The 11856-nt window shown below is 39.2% G+C and overlaps 2 protein-coding genes across 3 annotated transcripts in view; one reads left to right on the top strand and one right to left on the bottom strand.

Annotated features, from left to right (window-relative positions):
* Positions 1–484: 484 nt before the first annotated feature.
* Positions 485–2343, bottom strand: LOC103387780 (proteolipid protein 2-like). The gene has a single exon (XM_008322551.3). The coding sequence runs from the start codon at positions 1924–1926 to the stop codon at positions 1450–1452; it is 477 nt and encodes a 158-aa protein (XP_008320773.1). The 5' UTR covers positions 1927–2343; the 3' UTR covers positions 485–1449.
* A 1732-nt stretch (positions 2344–4075) lies between these two features.
* hspa12a (heat shock protein 12A) overlaps positions 4076–11856 on the top strand; it is a 32790-nt gene continuing 25009 nt past the window's right edge. For both annotated transcript variants that reach the window (XM_025061005.1, XM_008322552.3), the window contains exon 1: positions 4076–4638. In XM_025061005.1, the coding sequence (XP_024916773.1) occupies positions 4596–4638 (43 nt within the window). In that variant the 5' untranslated portion in view covers positions 4076–4595. The remainder of the gene's footprint in view (positions 4639–11856) is intronic.

Below are 11856 nucleotides of genomic sequence, written 5' to 3'. Positions count from 1 at the left end.
TATAAATATATATATATATATATATAATCTGCCAACGAGCCAACTGTAGAGTTGCAAGAATGATGTAGTCAAATGTAATAAAAAATATTGTTTATTCAAATGTAGTACAAATGTAGAACAATGCATCAAATAACATTAAGCATATCTCTAATTAAAGGGTGAAAATCAATTCTGTATTGTTGCGGAGACTCTGTTACTTTTTTTTTTTTTCATCTTTTTTTTTCCCCCTACAGTTGTATACGTGTTGTTTGAAGACCATAGTGTCTTTCTGTCATTGTCATTGTGTCTGTCGTCGATGTAACATCACTGCCATCTTGTCCTTTCTCTGCCACTTTTAATCTTATAAGTTTGAGCTTTTTTTTTCTCCCATTCTTCTTCAGCCTCGTCTTCTTCTTGGTCGACTCCTCTTCTTCTTCTTCTCATTCCTCAAGTGTTCCACTTTGCATTCCCAACTTTGATTGACCTTTCGTTGTGTCCATTTTCATTCTCTTTCTCATTCTGGAGATCCCTAGTGGTCTGGTGGCTAGGATTCAGTGCTCTCACTGCCGAGGCAGTGGTGGCTTGGTGGTTAAGGAAGCAAGATTTGGGTCCGGAAGTTTTCAGGTTCGAGTTCACATTTCGTTATGTGCGGTGGCGTGCTACGTCACAATGACGAATAATTTACTTTGTTTCACAGCTATTTTGGCTCAAATGAAAATCTTTCCATTTTAAATATCAATATCAACTCAACGAGTTTGCCTTTTAACACCTTCTATCGAAGGGACCATAATCGGATTCCCCCTTTACTTGCCTTTACTATACTCTGTCTCCTACGTAGTGGATCAGCATTCCCTCTTCTTCTTAACTTCTTCAGCAACATACTCCTCCCTCCTCTGCCATGTCCTCATTCCAAACAGTCGTCGTATGTGGGATAAGGTTTGCCCACGCCATTTCATTTCTCCAAAAGTGGGAATATGTTCGTGATGACCGACACACTTTTTTTGACAAGGCAGGTTGGCATAAAAGCTTGGCAACCACGGGGTCTCATTTTGGTCAATTTCCCCTGATAGTGTTCAAACCTATCTGAACTCATTTGGGAAGGGCGCCAAAGCACCACATGGTTTATGGATCAATTGACATCTTCCAAGGTTTTTGCATTTGCTTTCCTTTTTGACTTTAAATGCTGACAGATTTGGCCTATTTCGCCAAAAACTGGGCACTCCGGTGTTGCAATTTGGTTAAAAAGTTGACTGGAGACACCAGGCATAAACAAACCTTAGTGTAAAAGTTGTTTCTATTTCTTTTCTTTTTCCATTGAAATTGGATCGTTCTACTAGCTGGTCATCGTTTTGAGCTAAACTCGCGTAAGGGAATACAACAAAACAAACATGGACGAGAATGACCAAAGATGAGTTCACTACTCTTGACTGCTTATTGAGCCATCCTTTTTGAGACGTTTCCTTTTTGGGTTTAAGCTCCCTCGTCGATGGAAGGTTCTGTGCGGTCCTTGGAGCTCTTGATGTGCTGTAAAATGGTAAAAGCATCGTAGGCATACACGAGGCCGGCAATCAGTCCAAACACCCCGCCTATGATGCGCGCGCCTGTGCCATTAATGACACAGATCAGAGAGGTGATTATAAAAACAAGAACAGCGATGCCAGTACGGAAAAGGTCAACCCAAACCCAGTCTATCTTTTGAAATTTCTTGTCCAGCTCCAACCAAAAGATGATAAAGAAGGCTATGGAGGAGAACATCTCAAAGGCGGCCAGAGCGGTGTAGCCCGCATGCAGGGACACTCCATAGCAAACAACGATAATCAAGCTGATTATAATCTCTGCTGTTAGTATGAAACCCTTCGTGGTCTTCATGTAACATTTCAGCTTCTCCAAGTAGTCAACAAAGGTGCTGGGAACAGCTGTATCAGCCATCTCTGGATCAACCGACATCTTGCGGACAGTTCAAAACAAAGTGAACAAGAAGGGATTCTTTAAAAATGCACTAGTCCAAAATGGTTTTCTTCTTGTACAGCCTACATGTACACAGTAACTACAGCACGTGTCCTGACTTTCATGTATCCGTATCGGTGGCTTTGATGTTTGGAATTAGCCTTTCAAAATTCAGGTTGTGTCATTTTCCTGGAACATTTTTTTCTGGTCCGCTGTTAGAACATCGGTCTTGTGTGACTTTTAAGTAATTTCGAAAATTTACCGGATTCTCTCCGCCGTATCTGTCTATGACACACTTGATGCATGTCAAGATGCTTTCCTCGGTGACATGTCTGACCTGCACCTGCGACCTTCTTAAAAGGTCGGCTCCGGTCGGTAACACATAATACATTAGCGCTGAATTGAAACCCCCCAAGCTAGCAAAATGAACACAAAAACAAACAACTATTTATTGCAACAGGTTGTTCTTTTTTAATAAAAATCGTCATTTCTTATATTATTATTGGTGGTTTTTGATGTACATCTCGCAGCTGTGACTGAATTGTGCGTCATGGGTTTGTTGCTAGTTAGTAAAAGCGTTATTATGGCTATAGGTAAAGATGATAAGATTGTCCAATAATATAGGCCAACCAATATTATTGGACAGCTTAATTGGATAGTTTAATTATGTAATATCAATCACAATCAATATTGTTTTTTTTTATGTTTTTAATTCAAACCCAATAATGGATTTCCTGGGTTTTGACCAGATGATGAGAACCTGATGATATGTATTCCCTTTCTGTACAAACCACTATATGAGTTTCTGCCTACGTATTCCCTTTATGTACAAACCACTATATGAGTTTCTGCCACCGAACGACTGGAGGCTTGTGTTTGGTCTGAATTGACTTTTATACAACACTTGAAGAAAATGAGTGATCTAGATAATCAGATGTCCAGAAAGATGTGACCTACTCAAGAAACAATTTTAAGACAATTTAGAAAGGTTGCTCATCCACTTCTGGTGTCAATAAGAGTAATAAGATAATTGAATTATTAATTGTATTATTATTATTTTTTATTATTTTTTTCATTATGCAAATGCTATTTTTCTCTTATTTTCCTTAATAGTCCATGTAAGTGACCGACTCATTTTTGAGTGATGAACCGTTTCCGTTACAATTCGATTCGATTGTTACTGATCAAACCGCCCAATGATAACGGTATTCTTTTACTTAAAATGCACTGTTCCAAAATATTACGCAGAAGAGAATTTCAAAACAATTTTATTGTTGGAAAGAACTGAAAATGGTCACGTTGCATGTTCTGCCCTGTAAGCGCATGTTTTTTTTTTAACGTACTCCGGTTTCCTAGCGCAAACCAAATTAGGCAGAATTATTTGCTTTAAATTGACCATATTGTATTGTCTCCATGTGGCTTTCCATTAGATTTGGAATTTGTCCAAGGTGGACCCTGCTTTGAAAGGGATGAAGTAGCAGATAAATAGAAAAAAACAAAACAAAAAACGATTTATGTCATCTGTATCTTTTGCTAAAATATAGATACAATAGGACACGGGTGTCAAACTCTTTTTCACCGGCGGCCACATCAGCAATACAGTTTCTGTTGAAGGGCCGGTTTTAAATGGAACACTGTATAGATCAGGGGTCCCCAACCCCTGGTTCGCGGACCAGTACCAGCCCGTAGGTCATTTGGCCCGCAGTGGGACACAAAAAAATCACTCAAAAAATTGAAAAAATTCTAATTTACTTCATTAAAAAAAAAAAGTCCATTTACTTTCTTTATTTGACAATAATCTGACAATATTTTAAAATAAAAAGTCATTCAGACTTTGATACAAACAGAATAGAGTCTGGTATTGATGTAGCGCCTCCATAACAGACTAATACATGTATCTGCAATTGATTATTAATTATTCAAGCTACAAATATTGTTCATTGCTGTGTAATAAAAAAAAAACTTTTAATTTCATAGGTTGATAAACTCTGCTGCATGGACTTTATTAAATGTTTTTCAAGCTCCCGGGGGCCACAAAAAGTGGGTTAGGGTTTGGGCCTTGAGTTTGACACCTATGCCCTAGATCCTATATAAAACCTGGACCGTTACATTTTTGCTAATGTGTTTTTTTTTTTGTTTTTTTTTTTTCAAGAATTATTTTTTGTTCCAAAAGTTGCAAATCTTTACAAACTCAAAGGTTCAAAGTAACATATTGTTAGTCATGCTCAACATCAAACCTGGGTGTTGACACATGGAGAAAACACAGCATCCCTCCGGATGTCCCGAACACAGGAGGAGGAGGGGGGAGGAGAACAGGCGTTAGTGTGGAGGGAGGGGACTGACAGCAGCAGTCTGGGGTCCAACATCAACTCAGCTCCCTCCAACCCCCTCCGCTCTCGTGAAAAAAAAAAAGAAAAAAAACCTCTCCGGACTCCCACCACATGTCGGTCCATCTTTTTTTCCCCTTCCTCTAAAGTCTCTCTGGGGGAACAGGAAATAGCCAGCTTTAGTGAACTCTAACGGTCTAGCAGCGCGGGAAGATCGTCTGGCTCTGATTGCCGTTGTGCTGTTCCTTCTTTCTGGCTTGGTTCTAACGCTCCAGCAGGAAAATTGCTTGGTGTGGCTGTGTCGGGGAGAAGGCTCAGGAGGAGGTGAAACTGCGGGACGAGATGAGTGAGAAACAAGCGGCGACGACGGAGGACATCATATCAGGTAAGACACAGTCAGACACCCCGGGATTTCTGCACACGAAACCGAGCACGCACTTTGGCCCGGCTAAGTAGGGTGTAGCCGTTCCAGTAAGGCGTGTGGGGATTGAAAAGTAAAAGCTGCGGAGACTAAAAGTGTGCTACACCGCAGTGCAGGAGAGCCGAGTGTGTGAAGCGGCCGGTAGGAGGTGGTGGTGGAGGGAAAGGAAGGAGGAGGAGGAGGAGGAGGACAGGGTTGAGCTTCACTCTTAGCCGCAATGTTCTGGACCAAGGCCCGCAGGCAAGCTGACGTGCGGGCCGGGGTCTGGGGCCGTTATGTTATATCAGAGTTATCTGTGTCTCGTGTCATTTAGTTTTGTTCACACAGTTCGGTTCCTCCGAATCGAGTTCATTCACATGGCCCGTCCCACCAGAGTTGTGACTCAATGCAGCAAAAAGTCTGCAGCAGCAGCTGCACCAGCAGCAGCAGGGCCGCAGGTAACGCAGTGTACTCAGCTGCAGGGAGTGCGATTTTTCACCTCACACTTCCAAATGGCTCCACCCTCTGAATTTTCTGATGAGTTAGCGCTGTCGTGTAAAGCTTTGAGTTTTTTTTTTATTTTTATTTATTTATTGTTCCTTTAAAGGTCGAACACGCAACGTGTCTGCGGGATAGCTAGCAGACTCTCCTACTCTACAGGAAGGCATAAATTCAACAAGAGATGCATTTTTTTGACAACACACTTTACAGTAGTTTGGCTTGATTCTCCATTTTGCCTCTGCGCCGTGAGTTCTTGGTTTAAACCGAATAATGCAGTGTCATATCTGCATTATTTCTGGGCCAAATATTTACATTAAGTGAATTGATTTTCTTCACACTCAGCTGCAGGTGACAGTAATGAATTATGTTTGTAAAAATATATACTATATACTATATATATGTTTTTTTTTTCAGTTATGTCCATCATGTTGTGCCTGTAACATTAAACTTTAGATAAGCCAATTTGGGAGTTCTTATGGTCATAATGTTTTTTTTCCTGGTACTTGGCAGTAGTAATGTAATGCTTACTATAGTGACTCCAACACACTGATGTCCTGCAGTGATTGGAAGTGAAATGATTTACTCAGCGGGACTCCTCTGGACAGATATAGGAGCCAACGTTCTTAAGAGATAAGTTTAAGTGAGAGAGAAAAAACCTGGAATGCCTTAAAAACCAACAAACAAAGAGACAATGATACATTTTTTTATGATATTTTTTGTTCGATTTTTGGTACAGACGCTGCCGTCTACCTCTACGTTCTTTGAGGGACTCAATAGTCAAAGTGAAAACAATTGTTCCAAAAATATATATATAAATATATATATAAATATATATATAGTTCACTCTTAGAAGAAACCTACTACTATTTTGGATTGTTACATTTTCTTTATCTTTAAGTTCCCGAAAGACTAGTGGTACTACCTTGGTTCCAGCTCTTACTCTTAGTGAGTTTGCATTGCAAATTTGCAAAATTGCAAAATGCTTGTAATCATGTCAGCCTCGCTTAAAAAAAAAAAGGTAAACAAAGACCTATTTTGGATTGTTACATTTTCTTTATCTTTAAGTTCCCGAAAGACTAGTGGTACTACCTTGGTTCCAGCTCTTACTCTTAGTGAGTTTGCATTGCAAATTTGCAAAATTGCAAAATGCTTGTAATCATGTCAGCCTCGCTTAAAAAAAAAAAGGTAAACAAAGACCTACATAGCCATGTAACATGGTTGAAGTTTGGCCACCTTTAAACATAAACAATTATTTTGATACGTTCAAAAATATGGAGAGGTGCTGTACTTCAAAAAGGTCCAACCCTTCCGATGGTTACGTTTTCAGTATTTGAGGCAGTTGATATGATGAGATGGAGAAAGATGATCCCCTATGGCTATGGAACCTCGGTTTTTCAAACTTAACTTGCTCCTGAAGGTCGTTGGTGAACCGAAAAGTTCGAAACCGAAAAGTTCGAAACCGAAACAATGTTCCCTCAGTATAAAATGGATTAAACTGTTCCCGTACCCCGGATGATTGCTTAGTCAGGCTTTTTTTTAACAGTATTTTGCGTACGAGTTCATACACGAAACCAATGGAAATAATTAGATCTAGCAAAGAAAAGATAAACACAGCGTTAAAAAAAGAATAAAGCTATAACTAGGAAAGGCAATTTCATTCATCCTTACTGATACTAAGGAGTCGTGTTTGTGCAATGTTCGCGTTGCTTTCTCACAAATTCTTGACTCCAAAATACTTTTTCTTCCTGCCAACTGCTTTTTGTTGATCCAAATCAGTGGAAACTTTTCTGCTTCTGCTAACGTCTGAGATCTTAGCTTGGTGATCACAGTCACTCCTTTTGGCAACCCTAGCTTCTTTTATTGCCAGATCTGAAACATCTGTGAGTGTCAGTCTCATGCTTGCATAAAATCTTTCTTCACTTCTTTTGTTTCTCTCACTATTTTTCTTTCCCGTGTTGTTTTATAAAATAAAGAAAATAGAAGAAATACCACAACGCAAGTAGTTCCCGGCAAAATCACACAACAGTTCTTAGCATGTATATCCCGAACGCGGATTACTTGCTGCTTGCATGGTATTGTCTCTTGTTGGGCAACCGAGTTATGGTATGACAATCGGGGCAATTTTTGGTTAAATATTTAGTTTGTGAAGTGAATTTTTCCAGGTTACACTATATTTAAATGTAATTCTCTCTCAAAAAAACCCACCAATGTTCTTGTTTAAGATTCTCTCAAAAAAAAAACCCACCAATGTTCTTGTTTAAAGGTACTTGAGCTTCAGACGGTGCAACTTCACGTTGGTACCATCATTGTGTATTTCCCCAAATGCTAGGCACATAACCCCTTTACATATAAGCATGCATTTTCTAGCAGTTTCTTCAACAGAAGTGAAGGATATTAGTTGGTAAAAAAGACAACTTAAGGCTTGGTTATTTGGTGCTGTTTCCCGATTACAGTATCAGATGAGCAGCAGAAGAATGTGTTCAGTAGGAAATTCTGAAACCCAGTTCAAATAAATGTTTTAACAACTGACATAAGGTGAGCGTGTTAAAATAAAAACACAGATGTGTTTCCGTGCAGTAAGTTTGCGAAAACTTTTTACCCCTAAATATATTGTATTATCAGTGATAGATTAGGTTGGTAGGTTGGTTGGATCGATACCTATTCCCTTTAATTTTTAATGCCATGTTGTGTTCACTGGCTCATGTACCTGTCTATAGAGATCTGATCCTAATGTGTGGTGGTGGTGGGGGGGGGCAAAGTGAGCAAGAGTGAGAGAGTCGGGCATCAGTGTGAGTCATGGCTGAAACGGCGTCCGTGTGTTGCCTCTGTGTGTCGCTAGATCATACGCAACAGTACTTTGCTGAATCACCCCTGCGGAATACTCCCAACAGTCAAGACTAAACCACATTAACTTGTGCAATGATTGATTACATTAGTGACAGCCAAATATAATCTTATCAACTCTGGGACTGGCTTTGTCTGATTTGGTTATCAGTCTCCCAAGTCGTTGCGTTTTGTGATTTTCTTAGAAATGAAACCTTTGAAAACATCTAGATTTTCTATCTAAAAAAACCAAAATACTATCAATTCCCAGTCTTAGATCGATTAAGTATATCTTTCTATCTATCTGTCTTGTCCTATGCAGAAGAATTCAAGCCTACATTATCACCTAAATGCAGACGTGTTGCTACAAGCACGGACATCCGAGCTACATTAATTAGGCAATCCTGATACGAACAAACTTAGCCAGACCACAACAGATCTCGGCCCGTAATCTATAAATCCATTAATTGCACGATGACTGAAAATGAGGTTGATCATTTTGCTGGCTGGCCCTCGATATGTTGTCAAGTGAGTGCATGTTTATTTTCCTCAATTCTCGACTCAAAACAGGTTGGATAACAACAAGAGGGTTTACTCTGTGCATCAGTCTCAGCACCTGGGGGGCGTTTGTTCCGTAGCGGAATGAGCAGCTCGAACCATTTTGTCAGTCACCCACTTGGTGGGTGGAGACATGACCGCTAGAAGCAACAAAAAAAGGGCAACACAACAAACTTTTCATGCCCACATAAAACATAACCACCAGAGCCAGTCTTTCTAGGTGGAGGGAGAAGATCTAGAGCATTCGTAGAACAGAGGCGTTTGGTCGTAAATACAAACGGAACATCGCAAAAGCTATATTTGTATATATTTTCATGAGGGGGAAAGTACCAGTGAAGAGGTAATGAATTGAATTCAAGTACCGTGAAAGAAAAATACCTTCAGGGCCTTCATCGTAAATTTGAGAAATGGTATAAATAGTAAGAGTAATAAAGAGGGATGCACCGAAATTTTCGGTCACAAGACTTTTGAATGTTGAATATAATGGCTGTCGTGGCTATTCAGTCTGCAGTGAAAGTAACCATCACACTCGGTTGGGTCACATTTCACAGGCACCACCCGGTTATCTTTAACTGGGTAAACTGACATGACAAATCAGTTTATGCCACTTTAAATATGAATGATTGTAATCATCATGATTTAAAGGTTACTTCATAGTCCGTCTGTAAGTCCCCTTGCTGAATCATACCTCTGTGGGCGTGCAACCACTGTACATCTGAACTGCAAATTCAAACTGCAACGTCATGCTCTCATCTGTCAGGACAGTCCAGTGATCAAGCATTCACTTTGTTGGCTGGCGCTGCGCTACAGGTTCAGTGGGTTCATACCGAAAGTGCCGTTATGTAGACAAGTTTAATCTAAACCAGTATGTAAAGTAATGGCGGATTTATCAGCTTTTATGTGGACTAACTTGTAGGGAACGGTGTTACACTACTTTTATTCTTTCTTTTTTTTTTGCAAAGATATTTTAAAACATAAACGTTTCTTTCTGTAACATATCGATATGTGAGCATAAAATATCTCTTTGAGGAGGATTTTAATCAGAAATATTTAATTAGATGCAATAGTCTTTTGGTTTGCGTGCATACTTTTGTACTTGGTATAACATCATGTCCTTAAAAACATTTATTGAGAGCAAGACTGCTCAAAATTGTTTTTAAATATGCAAAAACAATTTGATATTATATATGCGCTCTTTGAATGTGCGCATATCAGAAGACCAGTGCAAACGCTAATAGTCAAAAACAGTTACCAAAAGTTCAGTTCAATTCAACAAACTGCTTAGTGTTTCAGTATCATTAAATGAATGTGTGATGGTAATTTAAGAGGTTTTTTTTTTCTTCGAAGATTTTAACCTTTCACTTGTGTTTGTCAACGTTTGCTCTAGCTGTGTCATCCTGAACATTCAGTTACTTCTTCTTTCTTACTTGTTTTCACAAATAACACAGAACATCACTGAAAAACATAATTTATGAAATAACACTTAATATAATTAAGATAATTAAACTAATTCTTGATTCTTACAAACTAGTGCTAAGATATACTGTCATTTCCGAACTATTGAGCGCACAAGCAGAACCCACTAAATTAAAAAAGAAAAGATAATTGGACATATTTAGGCTTCACTTCTCTATAAGGCGCAGGTGTCCACGTTGTAACATCGGATATTAACACCGAAGGATGTTACACAGAAATATTTTTTTTTTCCACTTTTAATTAAATAAATGCCTGTAACACGGCTGGTTAGCTCTTTCCTGCTTCCGAGCCCGGACCGAGATAACTTCTGAGTCATCTGTTCCAGGGCTGAAGCTAACATTAGCTGCGGGGCTAACTCCGGACTTCACTTTGAAGGTGGTTAGCCCTTCAAGAAACAGGGAAATTGGGGTCTTTATTATCAGCCACACCGAGCACAACAGAAGTTTTAACAGCTCCTGTATAACCAACTCACACTTCAACATGACAGGGCTCAAACTGCTCTCAACTTACGGTTACCGTTCTCTCGCGCACGCCCCAACAATGACACAATGTACGCTACTACTATAACACAGTAGCCTACCAGAAAAGTCATTGATCACTAGCGGTATGAACTTCGTTAGCCCATAAAAAAAATCCATAAATTAGTCACATCATTGTTTAATCCCGTAGGGTTCAAAGCCCGTGAAAAAAGTAGCGGCTTACAGATCGGAAATGACGGTACTATGCAAGGATACTCGGAAACTTGCTGCTACAACAAGCAGTTGGAAATTGAAGAAATTATCTGCTCGGGTATTTATTGAGTTTATTCATTATTTAAATATGCACCTGGTGTGTTACAAAAACAACTCTGATGTCAAGAGAATGAATTCGTTCTCTAGGTGTGAGGAGGAGACCATTTGCAGTCACACGTCCCGTCTCTGACGGGAGCCATATGGCAGCGGTGATGAGTGGAGGAGTAAGGGTAACAGGATGGGGGGAGGTGCTTTTTCGCTGGCCATCAGATAGGACCCAGGAAAGAAGGAGGCAGGAAACGGTGCTCATTTTTAAAAAAAAACAGACTCTTTTTTTTTTTTAATAAGTCAAACTTTTGAGACTCAATTATTTCTTGAAGATTTGGTCAAGAAATCTTGCCTGAAACTATTAAACATTTTAAGTACTTTCCTTAAAACTTCAGGATATGATTTTGTGCTAAAACTTAAAGGGTAAAGGTTCGATATTTGATATTCGATATTTGACCTGAAATACAATAAATTACTTTTAGTTACACTAGTAACTAAAAGTACCTTGGCCGTAGCTCATTTTTAGTTGACAAATTCTTTTTTCAATCAAATCAAAGCAAAGATCTGCTGAGTAAAAACAACCAAGGAAAGTTAATACATTTTGCAGCAACTCTTCTTTCTTTCGAGCCGTGGCTTTATTTCCAATACAGGACATAATTGAGATAAACCAACTTAACAAAACATGAGTAGGTGAGGGTTTTTTTTTTTTTTTTAAGAATTAGGAATTTATTCCTATATATGAACATGACTGCAAGTTGACCGTAAACAACAGTCAGTTTTGCCACTTGCGCAAATATGAACAACCATGTACAACCCAAAGACCAGCTTAAACAAAAGTTTGGGCGGGGGCGGGGGGGTGTGGTTGTTATGTTTTGTGTTATTGCTAATATTGTTCCTGAAATGACTGTTCTGTGTGGCTGTTTGATTGATTTTCCTGGGTACCTTGAACACACCAAGGTAGAGTTCTGTTTGTTGGGACCTGGTGTTCTGCTCTGACCGGTTGATATTGTCTATTTTGAAATAACGCCTTTTTTTTTTGAGAAAACAATCATTTTACCGCTCTGCT

The sequence above is a fragment of the Cynoglossus semilaevis genome, chromosome 12 (assembly GCF_000523025.1).
Source record: "Cynoglossus semilaevis isolate Cse_v1.0 chromosome 12, Cse_v1.0, whole genome shotgun sequence".
NCBI lineage: Eukaryota > Metazoa > Chordata > Actinopteri > Pleuronectiformes > Cynoglossidae > Cynoglossus > Cynoglossus semilaevis.
This window is presented reverse-complemented; position numbering and strand designations above follow the sequence as displayed.

Bases quoted from the DNA above. Each gene is read 5' to 3' on its own strand.
- LOC103387780 (XM_008322551.3), bottom strand. From the start codon at position 1,926: ATGTCGGTTGATCCAGAGATGGCTGATACAGCTGTTCCCAGCACCTTT.